Below are 23,900 nucleotides of genomic sequence, written 5' to 3'. Positions count from 1 at the left end.
GTGTACATCTGGAAGAATCACTATTTGAAATTAATCGCTTGGGTAGGTTATTCTGTGTATAATCTTGCTGTTGGGGATATCGAATACTTAAATATTGGTATATTGTAATTATTACTGTGTATATGTAGCGGAGTATGGTGGTTATTTGTATTTATAATTTTATTATGCAGGAAATCTTCGGTCTTGCAGTTGCCCCTCCGACTGCTGTAACAAGGGAATGCCACCCAGGAAAAAGAGGAGACCCACAGTAGCAGATGATCTGACAGCTAAAAAAAGCAGGCATGATGGGTATGTTTTTAGTTTTGTGAAAAGAATGAAAGCTAAATATCCCCAACAAATTGCTAAAATATTGATGTTTCCCTCCTTCCTTCAAACTGTGAATTTGTCCTGTAAATTGAAATAAAACATTATTTTCATTTAACACTTTACAACCTTGCTACACATCTAGAATCTTTCCTAGTCACTTATGTGAAAATAATTTTCCCACTTTCTGAGAAATCAAAAGGACAGGTACTCTGACATGTATAATACAAATAAAGGTAATGAGTTATGTCTGCCATCAAATAAACGGTGCTGTAGATGCTAATGGGAAGAAGTAAAGCTATAGGATCCACAAGATACTGCTTCAATTAGGTTGGGCAGAAGTGAGCACCCAGTTACTCCCAGAAGACTCTAATTTCTTCTGGAAGATGCTTGTGCATGGATTTTTTTAACGTGTGGTGGCCGTTGCACACCAACCACCACCCCAGGCATCTTCCACCCTTCAGGATGTAGTTTGGGACCTGGAATATTGGGTCCTTCATTGAAACACCTGTGAACTCATCCCTTTTTGGTGTGGAAGCAAGTCATCCTCGTTTTGAGGGACTGCCTATGATGATGATGAATTTCTTCATGTTACAAGCTACTCGTGGGATAATTGCTGCTTTATTACACTTCAAGTTCCTGTTGGAGTATAGAGTTTAGATAATCAAATGACGCAAGGGGTGTCTGAATAATCAGTTGTTACACTGAGTGTTCTCCCGCCCCCCCCCCAAGAAAATGTGCATGTGCTACTCAAATGAAGAAGTAGGGGAACTAGGCTAAAGCATAGGAATGCCTCACCTTAAGAACATAACATAAGAACATAAGAATTAGGAACAGGAGTAAGCCATCTAGCCCCTCGAGCCTGCTCCGCCATTCAACAAGATCATGGCTGATCTGGCCGTGGACTCAGCTCCACTTACCCGCCCTCTCCCCGTAACCCTTAATTCCCTTAATGGTTAAAAATCTATCTATCTGTGATTTGAATACATTCAATGAGCTAGCCTCAACTGCTTCCTTGGGCAGAGAATTCCACAGATTCACAACCCTCTGGGAGAAGAAATTCCTTCTCAACTCTGTTTTAAATTGGCCCCCCCCCGTATTTTGAGGCTGTGTCCCCTAGTTCTAGTCTCCCCGACCAGTGGAAACAACCTCTCTGCCTTTATCTTGTCCATCCCTTTCATTATTTTAAATGTTTCTATAAGATCACCCCTCATCCTTCTGAACTCCAACGAGTAAAGACCCAGTCTACTCAATCTATCATCATAAGGTAACCCCCTCATCTCCGGAATCAGCCTAGTGAATCGTCTCTGTACCCCCTCCAAAGCTAGTATATCCTTCCTTAAGAAAGGTGACCAAAACTGCATGCAGTACTCCAGGTGCAGCCTCACCAATACCCTGTACAGTTGCAGCAGGACCTCCCTGCTTTTGTACTCCATCCCTCTCGCAATGAAGGCCAACATTCCATTTGCATTCCTGATTACCTGCTGCACCTGCAAACTTTTTGGGATTCATGCACAAGGACCCCAAGGTCCCTCTGCACCGCAGCATGTTGTAATTTCTCCCCATTCAAATAATATTCCCTTTTACTGTTTTTTTTCCCAAGGTGGATGACCTCACACTTTCCAACATTGTATTCCATCTGCCAAACCTTAGCCAATTCGCTTAACCTATCTAAATCTCTTTGCAGCCTCTCTGTGTCCTCTACACAACCCGCTTTCCCACTAATCTTTGTGTCATCTGCAAATTTTGTTACACTACACTCTGTCCCCTCTTCCAGGTCAACTATGTATATTGTAAACAGTTGTGGTCTCAGCACCGATCCCTGTGGCACACCACTAACCCGAAAAGGACCCATTTATCCCGACTCGCTGCTTTCTGTTAGCTAGCCAATTCTTTATCCATGCTAATACATTTCCTCTGACTCGGCGTACCTTTATCTTCTGCAGTAACCTTTTGTGTGGCACCTTATTGAATGCCTTTTGGAAATCTAAATACACCACATCCATTGGTACACCTCTGTCCACCATGCTCGTTATATCCTCAAAGAATTCCAGTAAATTAGTTAAACATGATTTCCCCTTCATGAATCCATGTTGCGTCTGCTTGATTGCACTATTCCTATCTAGATGACCCGCTATTTCTTCCTTAATGATAGCTTCAAGCATTTTTCCCACTACAGATGTTAAACTAACCGGCCTATAGTTACCTGCCTTTTGTCTGCCCCCTTTTTTTAAACAGAGGCGTTACATTAGCTGCTTTCCAATCCGAGGGTACCTCCCCAGAGTCCAGAGAATTTTGGTAGATTATAACCAATGCATCTGTTATAACTTCACCCATCTCTTTTAATACCTTGGCATGCATTTCATCAGGACCAGGGGACCTGTCTACCTTGAGTCCCATTAGCCTGTCCAGCACTACCCCCCTAGTGATAGTGATTATCTCAAGGTCCTCCCTTCCCACATTCCCGTGACCAGCAATTTTTGGCATGGTTTTTGTGTCTTCCACTGTGAAGACCGAAGCAAAATAATTGTTTAAGGTCTCCACCATTTCCACATTTCCCATTATTAAATCCCCTTTCTCATCTTCTAAGGGACCAACATTTAGTTTCGTCACTCTTTTCCGTTTTATATATCGGTAAAAGCTTTTACTATCTGTTTTTATGTTTTGCGCAAGTTTACTTTCGTAATCTATCTTTCAAAAGGGAGTTAGATGAAGTCCTTACTACTCGGGGGATCAAGGGGTATGGCGAGAAAGCAGGAACGGGGTACTGAAATTTCATGTTCAGCCATGAACTCATTGAATGGCGGTGCAGGCTAGAAGGGCTGAATGGCCTGCTCCTGCACCTATTTTCTATGTTTCCTTTCTTTATTGCTTTCTTCGTCATTCTTTGCTGTCGTTTAAAATTTTCCCAATCTGCTAGTTTCCCACTAACCTTGACCACCTTATACGCATTGGTTTTTAATTTGATACTCTCCTTTATTTCCTTGGTTATCCACGGCTGGTTATCCCTTCTCTTACCGCCCTTTTTCACTGAAATATATTTTTGTTGAGCACTAAAAGAGTTCCTTAAGTCCTCCACTGTTCCTCAATTGTGCCACCGTTTAGTCTGTGTTTCCAATCGACTTTAGCCAACTGTGCCCTCATCCCACTGTAGTCCCCTTTGTTTAAGCATAGTACGCTCGTTTGAGACACTACTTCCTCACCTTCAATCTGTATTACAAATTCAACCATACTGTGATCACTCATTCTTGGAGGATCTTTTACTCGGAGATCGTTTATTATTCCTGTCTCATTACACAGGACAAGATCTAAGATAGCTTGCTCCTTTGTAGGTTCTGTAACATACTGTTCTAAGAAACAATCCTGTATGCATTCTATGAATTCCCCCTCAAGGCTACCCCGTGCAATTTGGTTTGACCAATCGATATGTAGGTTAAAATCCCCCATGATTACTGCTGTTCCTTTTTCACATGCCTCCATTATTCCCTTGATTATTGCCCGCCCCATCGTGAAGTTATTATTTGGGGGCCTATAAACTATGCCCACCAGTGACACTTTTTCTTACTATCTCTAATCTCCACCCACAATGATTCAACATTTTGTTCATTAGAGCCAATATCGTCTCTCACAACTGCCCTGATATCCTTTATTAACTGAGCTACCCCACCTCCTTTCCCTTCTTGTCTATCCTTCCGAATTGTCAGATACCCCTGTATGTTTAATTCCCAGTCTTGGCCACCCTGCAACCACGTTTCTGTAATGGCCACCAAATCATACCCATTTGTAATGATTTGTGCCGTCAACTCATTTACTTTATTTCGAATGCTGCGTGCGTTTAGGTAGTGTTTTAATACTAGTTTTTAAACCATGATTTTTAGTTTTGACCCCTCCTGCAGCCCCTTTATATTCATACATATTGTCCCTTCCTATCACCTTGTGGTTTACACTTGCCCCAGTGCTACTCTGCTCTGTTGCCTCCTGCCTTTTGCATTCTTTCTTGGGGTCCTGTTCATCTGAGCTCTCACCCACTCTAACTAGCTCAGAGCCCTCTCCTGGGTTCCGAATACTCCTCGCATTGAGGCACCGAGCTTTCATGCTTGCCTTTTTATTACACTTTGACCCTTTAGGATTTTGCTGTACAGTGACCCTTTTTGTTTTTTGCCTTGGGTTTCTCTGCCCTCCACTTTTACTCATCTCCTTTCTGTCTTTTGCTTCTGTCTCCATTTTGTTTCCCTCTGTCTCCCTGCATTGGTTCCCATCCCCCTGCCATATTAGTTAAATTATACTAACTTCTCCTTCATGCAGTACATCAGATATTTTTTTTAAACTGCAAATGGCCTCCTTCAATTTTTCTTCCATCCTTATCTTTCATGTTGATATGAGAGAAAACCTTAATGAAAATAATTTTGTTTTAAATAATCTTGACCGGCAAATATTCAGTTATATTTTGATCATACGATTTTTTTCGGTCTGTGTTTGTGGAGAAGTAACTCCGTATGTTATATAGTGGTTAGTTTTGAGATAGAAAATTGTTCACAAGTAGAGCATATTTAGCACTCACTCACCCCTTTGTTACATTGTGTTCATTTTACTTGCCTTCATTCGGGTGAAACAAAAAGCTTAAAACGCTTCAAAAACTTTGTCTCTTTCACTTGAAGCAGAGGTGATCTATCAAACATTGTGGAAATTGGTTGGAGGTTTTTCACCTAAATGTTAATAGGCTTGTAGCATAAGTTACCAGGGAAGGTGTTGAAGCAGACAGTGTAAGCACGTTCAAAGGAAATGGATGGATTTCCAGGAAGAGATTGAGGGATAGGAGAGATGACTGAGTAGAGCTATCAAATGGAAAGACTTGTTAGCTCTAATAGTCTTTTCCTGTTAAATTTTTGTTTTTTTTCTTCCAGACTGTCATTGCTTGTCTTTATTTGGAACAGCTGATGATGAGGGCTTATGCTGAAGATGCTGCCTTTGGCACTGCCACCCAATTTACCTGAGCCTTGCCCAAAAACATCAAAGCTTGAGAAAATAGATGTTCCCTTTTTGTCATCCAGTGCAGGGTCAGATGCAGAAGACAACTATATACAGGTTGGACCCCCCTCGTCCAGAACCATTCCCGGCCACCGGGTGGCACATGCGTAGAACACTGACTTGAAATCCTTCACTGCCTACTCCCGCAATCGCTGGCCTGACCCTGCAATCCACCCCCATGATCTCTCTGCCGCACTCCCAAGCCAGCCAGCCCCGATATCCCCTTGCTCAGTACCTAGACTATCCAATTTAATGTGACCACCCCTCGTCCGGAAAAATCCCTTCTGCAGAACAGGCCAGGTCCCAAGGGTTCCAGATAAGGGAAGTTCAACCTGTAGGTGCTTCTGTATTTGAGTAATTTGGCTGTTTTTCATCTCTGTTGCTTTTGTCATTGCTCATCCCACTGAAAGCTGAGGTCTGGACTTCCAGCTGCATTACACTTTTTCATTCATTCCAGACAGTTCACTTCTTTGTAAAATTATTAGCCATAACCTGATTGAGGGAGTAGTTTGACATTGTGGATTTGAGTCCTCTTTGACTCAGATAATGGTCATTATAGTCCAATTTTGAGTGGCAGATCACTTCAGCAGACATGCCCTGCAAACCAGCAATGAATGCTCGGGTCAAACCCTTGTGGCTTCCTACAGTCTGACTCAGAAGCTTCACATTTGCATTTTGTACTTGGACTTATGGTTTGAGCTCTCATGACTTTATGGACTACCTCTCAATACATACCCAGAAACTCCAATCAGATTCTTGTGTTAACTTATGAAATAAGACTTGATTATTGTACTATACAAACCTGCACAGACTCTCAATTTCAGCCAGCAGTTTCTCAATATCAAGACTTGCTTCTTAATGCCCAATATATGCATAGTGCAATCTTTTATGCACTCTTTTTGACAAAGGAGATTGTACAATTTCATATGACCAGGAGTATAGCTTTCATCTTTTTCTACAGACTTATGGATGCTGATTGAAGAGTGAATGACTAATTGATGCAGGCAATTAGGTTGCCATATGGGTGCCTAGTTTCCACAGGACTAAGGACTACGGTGCTTAATCTATAGAAACAAAATACTAGGTTTTCCACTTTGTTACATGGCACTTGCTTCAGCTCTGAATACATGGCGCTGATGTAGAGTGCAACAATATAGTACTTTTAGACCCTCTCATTTCCCTTTGGACTGCTATATAACTTCGCACTGGCTTAGGTTGATTTAGTAAACTTCCACAAGTTGGTAAATTTAAAGATGTAGTTGCTACCTTTTTATAATTGGTTATCTGACCCCTCAAAGCCTTTCCACCATTTGCAAGGCTCCAGTCAGGAGTTTGATGCAATACTCAACCTCTCCCCTAAATAGCTTCAACAATGGTCAAGAAGCTTGGTACCATCCAGGATAGAGCAGTTCACTTGAATGGTGCCCCTGCTGCTGGACTCTATATTCACTCCTTTCACCACCGACACACTGTGGCTGCAGTGTTTACTATCTACACGATACAATGCAGCAATACAACAAGGTTACTTCGACAGCACCACCCTCACATGCAGCCTCTATCACCAAGAAGAACAAGAGCTGCAACTACTTATATTTGCATTGTCCCTTATTTTAGTAATATATGCTAATGTGCTTCAGAGATGTGAAAACCAACATGAATAGCAGAAGATTTTAAATGACTAAAGGCAAGGTTGAAGAGGTATGTTTTGAGGCTGCTTTTGAAGATTGTGAGAGGGATATCTTGGTGGAGAGATTCAGGGCACAAGTTTAGAGTGAGACCAAGGCAGCTGAAGGGTCTGCCACAAGACTGGAGGGGGAAGAGAGAGGACAGGCAAAGAGAGTTAATATCAGAAGAATGGGGGTTGCTGGCATGGATGCTGGAAGAAGTTGTAGTGGTCAAACAGGACAAGGCCAAAAAAAAACTTGTAAATGAGAAGGAAGATTTTGAATGGTATGGAGGCATGAGAGTCCAGGGATATTCAGGAATGCGACTTTGTGTGGGACAGGATAGTGAGGTTTAGACAAGTTGGAATTTATGTGGGATCTATGGATCACTCACTCTACATGAAATTTAAATTCTGTTGAAATATCCCTTGAGATTAAATAAATTGGGTAGAGTCTAATGGACAAAGAATGGATGGTTTGTAGAAATGTTGGGCCAAATGGCTTCTCATTTTTGTATTACATTTACTTTTAGCATGATTTTTGGAGTTCGGTGTCTATTGACTCTCTCTATCTCACAGAGCTGCTGTCCGAAGTAGACAGTGGTCCACCACAGTTCCTGAGTCTACAACAGATGGCCTTGCTCTTGTGAGGAGCGGGCTGTTGGGAAAACGTTTTGCCCTTGGTGACAAAGCACTATTCATGCCCAGAAAACTTTCCATATTTAAAGGCATATACTTCCAAATGTTCTAAATAATGTGAAAAATCAGGTAACTAACTAGTAATGGATGATCATTTAAGATAAGCTGTTTACATTGTATGAAGTTAGGCATATTTAGTCTAATCTTCCATTTGTTTTTTCTACAGCACCATGTACAGGAAACCAGACTCAACTAGGATGAAACCTGAAGAGGAGGGGTTCTCCAGCAAGCGATGCTTAGAGTGGTTTTATGAGTATGCAGGTGTGTTTAAATGCTACAGAGTTCAATGTTGACTAACTAATATGCCCCTAAGAGTTCCCTGGCATGTTGTTTGTTGGAGAGCATCTCCAATGCACCTATTTGCTTAAAAGTCAAATACTCTTGGGCCCTGGACAAATAGTAATTTATGCTTTTAAAAATGTACATGTATGCGACCAAGTTTAATTTTGGCCCAAGCAGCATTGATCATTTCAGATCGGATAATGTAATCAAACAGACTTACTAAAATTTTGATCGCTAATGTGCCTTTTGTCACTAAATCACAAATATGCATATCATATGGCAATGATTCAACTGTCTGCACCAATGTACTATTTTGAAACTGCTGCTCAACATTTAAACTGTGTTGATAGAATATTACAATTTTAAGGCGATTTGCCATCAACAGAAATTAGTTTGGAGAAACTGCTCATTACTGTCCTAATTAGCTTGGGAAATATTGCAACAAAATATCTTAAGTACTGTGCTATGTTGTAGGTAGTGATGATGTCATCGGTCCTGAAGACATGGAGAAATTCTGTGAAGACATTGGAGTTGAACCTGAAAATGTAAGTGCTTGTGGAAACAATTCAGTAGTAAAACAATGAGCAGATGCTTAATATAACTAGAGACTTGACTTTTGTTGAAAGTGTTATATATATCAACGTTTTATATTTATGAATTTTAAGTGATCTCTGAAGGCCGTTCCAAGACCATGAATATCATTGCTTTGGCAGTGTCTTTTCGGCACTTTAGAGAATAAAATAGGAGCACTGCATGAAGCCCAGATGGTCACAGCTGCACAGCATAAGATGTACAACTAAAACTGCATCTGCCTAGAAGGCAAAACAGTTCACTCAAATGGCTACAGATCTGCTCTCTGGGAGTGAAACTATGTCCTTTGGGGTCTGGAAACAAGCCTTATTTCTCCTGACTGACTAACCACTAACCACAAACCAACCCTTCTAAGTGGGATAAAATTGCAGCCCAAAAAGGTGTTCTTACCAGTCAATTATTCAAATAAGGATAAATGTGCAGCTTCTGCAGGAAAGCTGCATCCATAGAAGAGTACTCAGTAAATGTTTGGTGCTGACAGTGGGCAAATCAGCTGTCCCTATATAATGCCAGTCAGCTATTATATATAATATAATAGCAGTCAGCTATTATATTTGTATTTCTATCTCCGCTGGGCAGGCCACATAGTTCGCATGCCAGACACGAGACTCCCAAAGCAAGTGCTCTACTCTGAACTCCTTCATGGCAAACAAGCCAAAGGTGGGCAGTGGAAACGTTACAAGGACACACTCAAAGCCTCCATGTGCACCTGGGAAACCCTGGCCAAAGACCGCCCTCCGTGGAGGAAGTGCATCCGGGAGGGCGCTGAGCACCTTGAGTCTCGTTGCCGAGAGCATGCAGAAATCAAGCGCAGGCAGTGGAAAGAGCGTGTGGCAATCCAGTCCCACCCACCCCTTCCCTCAACGACTATCTGCCCCACCTGTGACAGAGACTGGTTCTCGTATTGGACTGTACAGCCACCTAAGAACTCATGTTAAGAGTGGAAGCAAGTCTTCCTCGATTCCAAGGGACTGCCTATGATGATGATGATGATTTCTATCTAACTTTCTTTGTCCACTCCAGCCATAGAATTACTTGGAGATTACAACATGGAAACGAGCCAATCAGTTCATGTTGGTGTTTTATCCTCCTCACAAGCAATACTCCTAATCTTATAGAAATTTACAGCGCAAAAGGAGGCCATTTCGGCCCATCCTGTTTCTAATTCCCTTTATCTTCCTCCACTCCCACCCCTTTCAATTACCGATATAACTAATTGTAATAAGCCTATTATAATTCCAGATTGGGTGTTCCAAATTGTTTGAAAGGGAAAGAATGTTCAAGTGCAACCAAACAGAGGTATACTATTTTTAATAGTTGTAAACCTGTACCCCTTTTTTGCCTCAACTCTCCGTCCCAATCCTTGCTCCCATTTAATGAGTCTCCTTTACAATAACCAATTAAAATTGTTTAAAAAAAATAAATAATAATCCGTTGCCTTTTTCTCCCTTCCCATTTGATTAAAAAAAAATATTCCAATGTATAGTGAGGGCTGATGTTGGAGACCTGGCTGGGAAAAGTTGCTGAGCGTCTCTGCACTAACATCTAAAGATAGTCACTAATCCAGGATCTTCAGTTGTAACACTTTAACTTAATAAATTGCATTGCACCTTGTTGTGCCAAGTAATTTATGTGTGAGTTTTGCACTCAACATGTTTTCATTCAAAAATCTATAGAAATAAATATTCCTAAGTCTAATTGTTTGTTACTCATTTTTAAAACTTGTTCAACAAGTGAAACTCCCTTCGGTCTTTTTCCTGGGAACTCTTTTTCATCCACAGAAACCCATATAAAGCTCCCATCTGCTGCCCTTTTAGAAAAAGATTTTCCTTCACAAAAGGAGAACCTTGAGTAGAACTATTATCATGGCACCAGTAGATTGACCTTGTTCTTTTACCTTCTGCAATATTATAACTTTAATATCTTTACAAATTCCCAAACCAATGGGTAGCATTGGTTGTCTCAATCAAAAAGACCCTCCTGAAGACAGTTTCTTCATCTTTTGGGGGAAGAATTCAATTAGAATGCAGTACTGTTGGAAATATTCTTGTTGGAAGTTCAGGGTATGTTGCTTTTATAAGCCAGAGACTAAGAAAATACTTGTTCCATTTGCATTATTTTATGGCGATAAAGAATTGAGGTATAGAAGGGCTGAATCTGCAAAATGCAATAAAAGGGGCTTTTTTAATGACTGGGGCTATTGCATGTAAATGATCTCAAAGTTATTGCAGCGACTAAGACCCAGGTGGGTATCAAACTTCATTTAATTATAAACTATTAAATATTCTTGAGAATCTGATTGGCCAACAACCTTTTTTTTTTAAAAGCCTATATTTCTATACCATTATTGATCTGTTGTACTTATTGTAGGTGGTGATGTTGGTGCTTGCCTGGAAGTTGGATGCCCAGAGCATGGGTTACTTCACTCTACAAGAATGGTTGAAGGGAATGACCTTATTACAGTATGAAATGCTTTTGGTTTGAATCCATTTTATTTTGAAATAGTTGGCTGTTAACTTTAAAGTTGTGCTTTGTCAGCTGTTAAGATTATTAGCATTTAACTCTCTAATGGCTAGAGCTATGGTTAATTTTTAAAACTCTGCTATTCAACTACATCTCTTCAGAATACATTTTTTATGGTGAATTTCTGCATTAAGAACAATTAAGTATAGAATAAGACTATTTCAATTCATTATGCCTCTAATGCTACTAGATCCACATTGTCTTCTCTGCTGGTTGTAAGGGTCCTATGTGCGATGTGTTTGGGCAGCATTTCATTTAATTCCTAGTGGGCATCAGCCTACAACACATTATCCCTAATTCAGCAGTAATTGGCAATATTGCTCAGGGGCCACAGGATGGCTGGTATAGGAAATGAGAAAAAATGTCATACTCTTGAGGTTGGGGCTGAGGCACGTTGTTGCAGCAGAGTAGAGGATACTTTGAATCTGGTTGTGCTATATATGATCTAAGAGTGCTCATTAACAATACTGGCTGGCTAAAATGAGAAGAGTGCCACTCTCCAACACTAACAACCCTTGTGTAAATGAGCACTTTTTAAAAAAAAAAAAAATGTTCTGCTTCATTGAAGTCACTGCTCATCACCAATTTCTTTCCCATTATTTATTGACCAAAACTGTATACAGTACCCCCAACTGTGGCATAACCAATGTTTTATACAAATTATTATTCTTCAAAAGAATGGCAGTATTCCATGTCTGTGTTAGATGCAGATGTTACTTGGAGAGTGTAAGTGAAGGCATTAGCAAGGTGATGCACCCCTTCACTAGTTGGCCCATGTGAATTTGAAAACTTTTCATGGAATAGGAATCATGAGGGTACAATATGTTACCGGACTAATGCACTGGGCTACATCAAGAATTCAGACCTTCCACGAGCTAGTGGACTGGATTTTCGGCTCATTTGCGCCCCATTTAGCATCTCGGCGGGGTGTAAAAATGACTTTTTGGGGCGTGAAACGAGATGCACAAGATTTTGTGCCCGGGCAGAATTTTCACCAGTGGTTCTGCAGCGGCGCAAAAACTAAGCGCCCCGCCACTGTTTTGACCATTTTTGATGTAAAACTTTGGAGCATTTCACCCGATTTAGCGTCCGCAGGAGAACCCACCCAGAAAAACCAGTCTGACCCAGGGCACACCAGGCGCTGTATTGAAAACTGAGGAGAACGTCGCAGCTGTGAGTGATTAAAAGCATTGGGAGAAGAACGCTGCGTTACTGCATACTTTTGATTGTGAAGTTTATGTGAGTTTCTAGTTTGTTTTATAAAGGACATTTTAAAAGATGGTGGCCATGCTAGGTCGGGAGCCAGTAATCCTGGCTGCTATATTCATATGGCTTCGAGCTAGAAGAAGGCTTATTGATGATCATTTGCAACATAATCGAAGAGGTCGCAGACGTATGGGCAGGAGGCCTTATCCCCCTACAAGTTTACTGGGAGCATCGCTCATACCTCCAGCTCTCTGAGGCACAGTGCGTTAGAAGGCTGCGCTTCTGAAAAGTGGTGGTCAGAGATATGTCTGCTCATACAGGCAGACCTACAGCCTACCAGTGGCAACAGAACTGCACTGCCTATTGATGTGAAGGTGACTGTGGCACTTGCCTTCTATGCTTTCAGCTGCTTTCAGCTACTTTCAGGCATCAGCGGGGGACGTATACTGCACCTCGCAGTTCGCTACACATTGCTGCATTCACCAGGTGACTAATGCACTGTACGCATGCAGAATGGACTTCATAAACTACCCAATGACCAAGGAGACCCAAAATGAGAGGGTTGTAGATTTTGGACAATTTTCTGGCTTCCCCAAGGTTCAGGGTGGCCTTGATTGTACGCACATCGCCCAGCGTGCACCTTTACAGAATGCAGAAGTTTACTGAAACCGAAAGGGATTCCACTCCACGAATGTATAGATCGTCTGCGACCACACTCAGCACATCATGGCAGTCAATGCCCAATATCCAGGGAGCGTCCATGATACTTTCATCTTGCCTTTCCACCTGGCTCATGCCCCTCCCACCCCCCCCCCCCCCCCCCCGGCTCCAGAACCCTCCGACAGAAGCCGAGCATCGCTATAATGAGAGCCATGGAGCCACAAGCAACATCGTCGAACTGACAATTGGAGTGCTCAAGCAGTGCTTCCGATGCCTGGACCACTCTGGAGGCTGCCTGCAATACTCCCCTCATCAGGTCTGAGTCCATTGTGATGTGCTGCATGCTACACAACTTAGCCATCATGAGGGGACAGGAATTGCCAATGGGGATTGCAGAACCACCTCGGGAGAGCGAGGCGTGGGAGGGGAAGACGAGGAAGAGGAGCCTGGCGAGGAACCCATAAGAAATAGGAACAGGAGTGTAGGCCATACGGCCCCTCGAGCCTGCTCCGCCATTCAATAAGATCATGGCTGATCTGATCATGGACTCGGCTCCACTTCCCAGCCTGCTCTCCATAACCCCTTATCGTTTGAGAAACTGTCTCTTTTTTTTCTTAAATTATGTATTCAATGTCCCAGCTTCCACAGCTCTCTGAGGCAGCAAATTCCACAGATTTACAACCCTCAGAAGAAATTTCTCCTCATCTCTGTTTTAAATGGGCAGCCCCTCATCGAAGATCGTGCCCTCTAGTTCTAGCCTTCCCCCATCAGTGGAAACATCCTCTCTGCAACAACCTTGTCAAACCCCCTCATAATCTTATACGTTTTGATAAGATCACCTCTCATTCTTAATGTCATGCCACCACCACCCCCACCATAACCACAGGGGAGGCCTCGTTGAGATTTCGCCACTGCAAAGACATCATGTCGGCAGCTCTTAATTGAATGCTTTGCTTGAAGAGTGAAAGGCACGTTTGAGCATTGCCTGGCCACTCTAACCCACCATGTTGACGATTCCCCCTCTTATTCTGCAAATGAGATGCTACACAGGAATGGTTAAGATGAACAAAAACATTTATTAAAACATTGTAACATTTTAAACTTTGTAATGTAACCTTCATTGTGAAACTTTAATAAAATAACACAAAATAAAATTGCTGCATCCAGCAGTGTGATCATTCAACAACATTATCAACAACATAATAGTGTGACATTAAAAATACAATGCATCCAGCATCAACATAATATCCTGCCCAGCTATTTTTTCCCATGAGCTTTTGCCGCCCTTCCCCTTATCACCCTCCCTTGCTTGCTGCTCCTAACCAAAGTGGCACCAAGATGGCGTGCAGCAACGTTGCCAGAGCTCAGCTATGTTGGGGAGAGACTATGGACACGCCGCCTGGGGACGCACTGGAACAGCTCGTGGCATGGAAGGCCCGGCTTCTGACTGGCTAGTCTATTCATCGGCGTCGCCAATCACTGGTGGTTTTGGTTTGGGTGCGACTGTGGGGAACGCAGAGAGTATGGCGGAAGGGTTTATGGACTGCATCACCTGCCCAAGCTGAAGCAGAGCTTGTGCCTGCGATGCGCCGTATTCCGCAATAGTTCGCACCACACTCTCCGGGACTCCATGGTCATTGCTGGAGGCCACCAGCCTCTTGTGGGTACTGATGGCCTTGCAGGTATCGTGGCTCGCATAGACCATCTGCGACCCTACCGCCGTAATGGTTGCTTTGAGACTGTCTATGCTCGCGGGAATTCTACCCAAGACATCAAAGGGCTGACCTAGATGCTCTCTCTGGACATTCCCACCATGTCCAGTTCCACGTCTGTCAGCAGACCGACTTTGCCGACTCGCCTTCTGGAGAGATGGCATATGGGATTCGACCCCAACACTGCGTTGCTGCACGCCACTAGTCCCAGGAGCCTCGGAGTTGTCAAACTCTGAGAACATCACGTCGTCCTCCAAGGAGCGGAGTGCCGAAGGTGGAACAGGGGTAGATTGAAGCTACACCGGAATCGGCTCATCGGTTTCCCCCACCTCCAGACGATGGCCTAATGTGGAGTGTTCCCTTGAGGGATGCTACACCTGTGAATGGTCATCTGGAAGTAGAAAGCAACCGACGAATGGTTAGCAGCAGGGGAGGAGGCAGAGTGACATGAAGGTTGCATAGCACCTGCTCTTTTGAAGGACTGTCGTTACTCCATTATATCTAGTCCAGAGACACTGCATGACATTAACCCAGTCCAGGGAGTGTGCAGGACTTGCCCTCAGTTTCCGAGCGGGGGTCAGCGCCTCCACTGGCAGTTGCCCGACCTGAGACGTCGAGGCCTGCCACACTCTCCATGACGTCTGTGAGTGGCAGGGTCTGAGGCAGACCTCCGCCTGTCCGCACCTGCTCGCGGCGATTGTGTGACTTCTTTGCCTGCAAAGATAAAAATGGGAATGGTTACAAGAGGATCCATCTGTTCTTCTGGTACAGATCGCCAACAAAGCACATACCATACTGTCTGAATGTAATACAGTACCTCTGTTTAATGGCCTTGGATGTTGCACGTGATTCATCAGGAGGGCATCGAAGTGCGGAGTCATCTTAAGAGATCTCAGAAAGCAATTTTAATAATGTGTAAAGATTATTCATGGCAAATAGGTAGGTTTAGTTGGGCACCCTATGTGTCATGCATTTTGGGAGGCAACCCACAGAGGCACCAACAACATGACAACAAATAATGTCACATTTATAATTGAAGTAATGGAGTGAATTAAAATTGTACTCACTTTAAAATCCCCTGAAAGATCATTAGACTGGGTGTTGTGTAATGAGAAAGGACTAATTAGCAATCTTGTTGTGCGAGGCCCCCTGGGGAAGAGTGACCATAATATGGTAGAATTCTTTAAGATGGAGAGTGACAGTGCTAATTCAGATACTAAGGTCCTGAATTTAAGGAAAGGTAACTTCGATGGTATGAGACATGAATTGGCTAAGATAGACTGGCAAATGATAGTTAAAGGGTTGACAGTAGATAGGTAATGGCAGACATTTATAGATCACATGGATGAACTTCAACAATTGTACATCCCTGTCTGGAGTAAAAATAAAACTGGGCAGGTAGCTCAACCGTGACTAACAAGGGAAATTAGGGATAGTGTTAAATCCAAGGAAGAGGCATATAAATTGGCCAAAAAAAGCAGCAAACCTGAGGACTGGGAGAAATTTAGAATTCAGCAGAGGAGGACAAAGGGTTTAATTAGGAGAGGGAAAATAGAGTATGAGAGGAAGCTTGCTGGGAACATAAAAACTGACTGCAAAAGCTTCCATAGATATGTGAAGAGAAAAAGATTAGTGAAGATCAACGTCGGTCCTTTGCAGTCAGAATCAGGTGAATTTATAATGGGGAACAAAAATGGCAGACCAATTGAACAAATACTTTGGATCTGTCTTCACTGAGGAAGACACAAATAACCTTCTGGAAATACTAGGGGTTCGAGGGTCTAGCGAACAGGAGGAACTGAAGGAAATCCTTATTAGTCAGGAAATTGTGTTGTGGAAATTGATGGGATTAAAGGCTGATAAATCCCCAGGGCCTGATGGGCTGCATCCCAGAGTACTTAAGGAAGTGGCCCTAGAAATAGTGGATGCATTGGTCATCATTTTCCAACATTCTATTGACTCTGGATCAGTTCCTATGGACTGGAGGGTAGCTAATGTAACACCACTTTTTAAGAAAGGAGGGAGAGAGAAAACGGAATTATAGACTGGTTAGCCTGACATCGGTGGTGGGGAAAATGTTGAAATCAATTATTAAAGATGAAATCGCAGTGCATTTGGAAAGCAGTGACAGGATCAGTCCAAGTTAGCATGGATTTATGAAAGGGAAATCATGCTTGACAAATCTTCTAGAATTTTTTGAGGATGTAACTAGTAGAGTGGACAAGGGAGAACCAGTGGATGTTGTGTATTTGGACTTTCAAAAGGCTTTTGACAAGGTCCCACACAAGAGATTGGTGTGCAAAATTAAAGCACATGGTATTGGGGGTAATGTATTGATGTGGGTAGAAAACTGGTTGGCAGACCGGAAGCAGAGAGTCGGAATAAACGGGTCCTTTTCAGAATGGCAGGCAGTGACCAGTGGGGTGCCGCAGGGTTCAGTGCTGGGTCCCCAGCTATTTACAATATACATCAATGATTTAGATGAAAGAATTAAATGTAATATCGCCAAGTTTGCAGATGACATTAAGCTGGGTGGCAGTGTGAGCTGTGAGGAGGATGCTAAGAGGCTGCAGGGTGACTTGGACAGTTTAGGTGAGTGGGCAAATGCATGGCAGATGCAGTATAATGTGGATAAATGTGAGGTTATCCACTTTGGTGGCAAAAACAGGAAGACAGATTATTATCTGAATGGTGACAGATTCGGAAAAGGGGAGGTGCAACGAGACCTGGGTGTCATGGTACACCAGTTATTGAAGGTTGGCATGCAGGTACAGCAGGCGGTGAAGAAGGCAAATAGCATGTTGGTCTTCATAGTTAGAGGATTTGAGTATAGGAGCAGGGAGGTCTTACTGCAGTTGTACAGAGCCTTGGTGAGGCCAAACCTAGAATATTGTGTTCAGTTTTGGTCTCTTAATCTGAGGAAGGACATTCTTGCTATTGAGGGAGTGCAGCGAAGGTTCACCAGACTGATTCCCGGGATGGCAGGACTGACCTATGAAGAGAGACTGGATCAACTTGGCTTGTATCCACTGGAGTTTACAAGAATGAGAGGGTTTCTCATAGAAACATATAAAATTCTGACAGGATTGGTCAGGTTAGAGGCAGAAAGAATGTTCCTGTTGCTGGAGAGTTCCAGAACCAGGGGTCAGCCATTTAGGACCGAGATGAGGAAAAACTTCTTCACTCAGAGTTGCTAACCTGTGGAATTCTCTACCGCAGAAAGTTGTTGAGGCCAGTTCATTAGATATATTCAAAAGTGAGTTAGATTATGGCCCGTACAGCCAAAGGGATCAAGGGGTATGGAGAGAAAACAGGAAAGGGGTCCTGAGATTGAATGATCAGACATGATCTTGAATGGCGGTGCAGCCTCGAAGGGCCGAATGGCCTGCTCCTGCACCTAATTTCTATGTTTCTGTGAAATATCTTTTGCTACTGTCCTGATAAGTGTCTGAGGCAGAGACCTCTTCAGCGATTTCCTTCCAAATCCTTTTAAAAATGGATGGCAGTGGTCTAGATCCACCCCTATGATTCAACTCTTGCCATCTTCTTTCCACAGCCCCCACTAGAGCTTCATTAGCTTCATGGCCGAATCGCCTGGCACGCTGTTTCGAATCCTCGTCCTCCAGCAAAATCGAAATATAAAATGGCTGTTTCAGCCCCCGGTGTACTGTGCATGCGCGCCCGCGCCCTGCATTAGCGTTTGCGATCGGACAGCAGACCAGAAAAGAAAAGAAAAAAAGTTTGCGCATGCGCAGAACGGCCAATTTTATTTTTATTGCCGGAGCTTTTGGCTCTGGCGCGCACATTGTTTGGTGCAACGACGGAGTTAACGCTAACGCTCCTCATGAACTTTCATTTGGTGAAAGTTGCTCGCTCTGGCACTAATGCTAACCCGGCGCAAAGTTTTTGCATTGCGCCCGGAAACCAGCGAAAGCACAAAAAGCCGAAAATCCAGCCCTCTGTCTTTTGAGCGTTAATGAAGTGAAAAAAAAAAAATCTGTTTTTATAAGTTCACAAAAGATGGGCTTTGGGGCTAGAACATAATTTGGAGATTGAGTGGCAACATTTTGCTAAAAGTTCTCACATTTAACTTAATGCTCAATCTCTTGTGTTTAACCCCATTCCTTTGTGCAATTGATGTCTAAATAAACCTTTTCTAAAATAAAAAGTGCATAGTTTCATACTCTTACATTATTTTTGCTAAAATTCCAACAATTATGCCAGGTTCTGATGTGTCGTCACTTTGAATCAACGGTAGACTTTAATTTGGAAATAGTAACTACTGTTTCCAAATTAAATTTCAACGGCAGTTCACTTGTGTGGTGAAGCTTTAAACTATTTGTTTTCTAACAATAATGGAGACCAACATATATTTTTAATTCGTGCAAGGAATGCAAGCCCCAATGTAGTATGAGCGTTTGAACCTTGTGGAAATTTTTTTTTAAACTAGTATTTCTACTGTTTGTAATACTTTTACCCCAGATAAATCTGTGTTCCATCATTATTTCATGGTGTTTGTGCATCTTATTTGTATAACACTTTGGTCTTTGACTTGTTTAAACCAGAAGAACAAAACAAATAATAATAACTTTTATTTATATAGCACCTTTAACGTAGTAAAATGTCCCAAGGCGCTTCACAACAATTTTACAACACGTTCGATATTGACCATTGAAGGAAAGAGAAAAGGCATGAGAAGGAAGTATAAAAAGAGGTTAAAGGCTCTGGTCCGAAGCAGCAGCCAAAATGCGCACGCAGATTAAAAACTTAAAAAAAAAATTTAAAAAATGTTTTTAATTCAAATTACATTGTAAATAATACAATAAGGAGTGTACAATAGTAAAATCAGTATAATAATTAATTATAATTTAAACAAATTTAAATAATATATACCATAATTATAAATTATGTTTAAAATTAGAAAATCAGCAATTGGAGCAAATTAAATCAGTTATCAGCTTCCTTTAAGATTCATTCCTGTCCAGTGATTCAGTTAATCTGGAAGAACCAATCATTGTCCTCCATCCTTGTGATGTCATAATTTTATTACAATCCAATCAGTATTGCTCTGTTGGAAGGGATGACCATAGTCCATTTTGGAGTTGAACTCCATACAGAATTGGCATTTTCCCTGTCTTTTTACAGAAATGTTTGTCTTGGGAGGAGCTGCACGTGATTAAAGGATATACCGTATTCTTCATATTCCCAGTATTTTCCTATTTAGAATACTATAGTAAAAGTCACTATGTTTCAAACTTTATAAACAGCAGCCTATTTTTAAAATGTTCAGATGGAATTATTGGTTGCAAAAATGTGTTACTTAGCAGATTACTTAAATTCTGATTCAGACTGCTGTTAACCAGATTCAGCTGTTTAAGTATTTCAGATATTGCCACAGATAGAGTATAATTACCTGAAATTGAGGTTGCAATTGGTAGACTTTTAATGTGTGAGTACAATTTGAAAGGGAGGGAGAATTTATGTAAAAATAATAGAAAAATGTAATGTAGAACAACTAGTAAGCTAGATAATGGTGAATTTTAAATTTCTCATGGTGGGAAAGGAATGCTCAGTAATGTACTGTAAGATTCAGTGTATGATTTAGGTGCAACTCGGCCTCCTCAGTGTGGTCCTAATGCATCTCAATACTAAATTGAATCCATTAGTGATTTTTGAGTCCACTCAACCTAATTTTACATAAGATCCTTAAGTTTTCTGAAAGACATTCACTCTCTCTTTCTTGTACTCTCTCTGTTTGTCTCTGACTCTGTTTGTTTGTCTCTCTCATTTATTTTTGAAAAGCTAATGTGTTCCTCATTTGGTTTGAAAACTTAATGTGGTTTGGGCTATCAAAGTGCTGTGGAATATTATTTTTCAATTTTATTTTTCTTTCCCATTTTAGATGTGACACAACAGAGAAACTGAGAAATTCACTAGATTACTTGAGATCATTGTTGAATGAGCCCACAAATTTTAAACTTATATACAGATATGCATTTGATTTTGCACGGGTAAGTGATTCTATTGTAAGAAAAACATAAATTTTAAGCAACAAAAGTACCCAAACTTGTGTCCATAAGGTCATAGCTAATAGACATTTACTTTTCTCAAAAGACCTTTCTCCTTTGCCTCGTAGAAAAAAATAATAGCTTTGGGTTATTTATTTATTAACTTTTAATGCTTCACCAAACCACTTAAGTTGCCTTCCCTATCTAAAATGGGCACTGGAATAGTTTGTTGTTGAAAATCAGAATCATTATTCTTTTGTTTTGAATTACAATAGTTTTGAAATGTTTCTGTACCTATTTATAAGTTTTAAATATTTGAAATTGGAGACTTATACTATTTACAATTTGTGGTACGGTAGGTGAGCATTCCTACTGGGGCGCTGTATCACTCCTTACACTAGGATATAAATTCACCCAGTGATTCTCATGCAGCTTATTTGCAATATTGCTGAACTGTGGGGTGAGGTGGTGATTAGAGGCTAGATATATCTTTACTTAGGGTGTGAGAATTTTTCCTCCTTCCTGAGATTTTATTATGGTTTGACACTGGTCCTTCCTGATGCCTCTCCACTCCTTGTATTGAAAGCAACAAGTTTCCTCTGAGACCTAGAGCTCTTGTCTGTCTGTCTTTTTTTTGTAGCAACAAAAACTTTACCCAAAATTGAGCAGGGGAATTGACAAACTCAAACCTCGTGTTCAAATCGCACGTTATTAAGGGCTAACACTTCTTAATACCAAATATAGAAACATTGTCACAGAATCCTTAAAAATCAGTGGGGGGAAAATTGAACTCCAAAAACATAGGTAAATTCAAACAAAATCAGTTTTTTAAAGAAACTCGCCCAGAATTTCCTGGAATGTGCCATTGTAATGATGTATGGACGTTGTGGGCCCTGATTTAGGGCGCAAAAGTCTCAGGAAATGATAGCGCCAGTAACTTCAACCACTGCTTATTAATGAATACTTTGCATCTGTTTTCACAAAGGAAAGAGGCAATGCAGATACTGCCATTGAGGAGGAGTGTGAAATTCTGGATGAAATAAACATAGTGAGAGAGGAGGTATTAAGGGATTTGGCAGCTTTGAAAGTTAAGTCCCCAGGCCCAGATGAAATGCATCGCAGGCTGTTGAGCAAAGTAAAAGAGGAAATAGCAGAGACCTTGACCATCATTTTCCACTCCTCTTTGGATTTGGGCATGGTGCCGGAGGACTTGAGGACTATGGTACCCTTGTTTAAGAAGGGAGAAAGGGATCGGCCAAGTAATTACAGACCTATCAGCCTACCCTCAGGTAGGAAAATTCTTGGAAAAAATCCTGAAAGACAGGATAAATCTACATTTGGAAAGGCAAGGATTAATTAGGGACCGTCAGCGCAGATTTGTTAAGGGAATATCATGTTTGACTAACCTGATTGAATTTTTTGAGGAGGTAACCAAGAGGGTCGATGAGGGTGGTGCGTACAATGAGGTATATGGACTTTAGCAAAGCTTTTGATAAGGTCCCACATGGTAGACTGGTCACGAAGGGTAAAGCCCATGGGATCCAGGGCAAAGTGGCTAGTTGGATCCAAAATAGGCTTAGAGGTAGGAAGTAAAGGGTAATGGTTGATGGATGTTTGTGTGACTGGAAGGATGTTTCCAGTGGGGTTCCGCAGGGCTCAGTACTGGGTCCCTTGCTTTTTGTGGTGTGTATATATATCAACGATTTAGATTTGAATAGAGGGAGTATGATTAAGAAGTTTGCAGATGACACTAAAATTGGCTGTGTGGTTGATAATGAAGAGGAAAGTCATGAACTGCAGGATATCAATCTACTGATTAGGTGGGCAGAGCAGTGCAAATGGAATGTAATTCAGAGAAGCCTGAGGTAATGCACTTTTGGAGGGCTAATAAGGAAAGGGTATACACATTAAGTGGTAGGCCACTTAATAGTGTAGATGAACAAAGGGACCTTAGAGTGCTTGTCCACAGATCCCAGAAAGTAGCAGACCAAGTGGATAAGGTGGTTAAGAAGGCATACGTAATGCTTGCCTCTATTGGCCGAGACACAGAATACAAGAGCAGGGAGGTTATGCTTTAAATTGTATAATACTCTGGTTAGGCCACAGCTGGAGTACTGCGTGCAGTTCTGGTCAACGTATTATAGGAAAGATGTGATTGCACTAGAGAGGGTGCAGAGGAGATTTACTAGGATGCTGCCTGGACTGGAGAATCTTGGCTATGAGGACAGATTGGATAGGCTAGATTTGTTCTCATTGGAACAGAGGAGGTTGAGAGGAGACATCATTGAGGGGTTTAACATTTTGAGGGGCCTGGCTAAAGTGGATAGCAAGGGCCTATTTCCATTGGTGGAGGGATTAATTACGAGGTGGCATAGTTTTAAGATGGTTGGTGGAAGATTCAGAGGGGATTTGAGGGGGGACTTCTTCACGCAGAGGGTTGTGGGGGTCTGGAACTCTCTGCCTGGAAGGGTGGTGGATTCAGAAACCCTCACCACAATTAAAAGATGCTTGGATGGGCACTTGAAGTGCCGTAACCTGCAGGGTTAAGGACCTAGAGCTGGTAATTGGGATTAGACTGGATAACCTCTTGTTGGCTGGCGCAGATACGATGGTAAGTACTGCAGGGAATCGAATACGTCCAGGGTGATCTCCTGGACTAGTTTTGATCGCCTGGATGGGTCGGAGAGGAATTTTTCCAGATTGGGTTTTTTCCCCAATGGGCCTGGGTTTTTATCTGGTTTTTGTCTCTCCCAGGAGATCACATGGCTCCGGTTGGGATGGAGTGTAGAATGTTTGTGTAAGAGGTGTCGCAGTTGTGGTGGGCGAACTGGTTGGGCTGGGTGCTCGTTACCTTTCCGCCATTGTTCATTGTCCTAGGTTTATATGCAACCTTCAGGGCTACTGACAGAGGGCCCTTTGTTGGCCGGTCCAGACACGATGGGCTGAAATGGACTCGTGCGCTGTAAATTTCTGTGTTTCTATGCTTATGTCACTCCTTCATTAGCTCAGATTTTTGCTCCGCTCTGCCGTACCCTTCGTTGAAACAGTTGCACAACTAATTATAGTCCGCCCGCCCCCCACCCCCCCCCCCCCCCCAAAATTAAAACCAATGGTGAGATTGCATTTTCTGAATTAGCCACCTGAGATCGTCACTGCCATTTAGATCATTACGCCGGTGAGCTGAGCATACAGGAATCCTAGCATGTTTAAAAGAATCAATATTGC

General features: G+C 42.1%; 1 protein-coding gene across 9 annotated transcripts in view; it reads left to right on the top strand.

Moving 5' to 3' along the window:
- The window catches only part of dcun1d4 (DCN1, defective in cullin neddylation 1, domain containing 4 (S. cerevisiae)), a 115,418-nt gene that overhangs the window by 58,806 nt on the left and 32,712 nt on the right, over positions 1 to 23,900 (top strand). For all 9 annotated transcript variants that reach the window (XR_011588954.1, XR_011588953.1, XM_070870074.1 and 6 more), the window contains 5 exons: positions 171 to 288; positions 7,860 to 7,954; positions 8,450 to 8,520; positions 10,937 to 11,028; positions 20,570 to 20,678. Coding sequence is in view for 7 of the 9 variants with exons in the window: in XM_070870074.1 (XP_070726175.1) it covers positions 171 to 288; positions 7,860 to 7,954; positions 8,450 to 8,520; positions 10,937 to 11,028; positions 20,570 to 20,678 (485 nt within the window). In the remaining 2 variants the exon portion in view is untranslated. The remainder of the gene's footprint in view (positions 1 to 170; positions 289 to 7,859; positions 7,955 to 8,449; positions 8,521 to 10,936; positions 11,029 to 20,569; positions 20,679 to 23,900) is intronic.

The sequence above is a fragment of the Pristiophorus japonicus genome, chromosome 2 (assembly GCF_044704955.1).
Source record: "Pristiophorus japonicus isolate sPriJap1 chromosome 2, sPriJap1.hap1, whole genome shotgun sequence".
In the NCBI taxonomy this organism is placed as follows: Eukaryota; Metazoa; Chordata; class Chondrichthyes; family Pristiophoridae; genus Pristiophorus; species Pristiophorus japonicus.
Note: the sequence above shows the minus strand (reverse complement) of the source record. Positions and strands in the feature narration are given on the sequence as shown.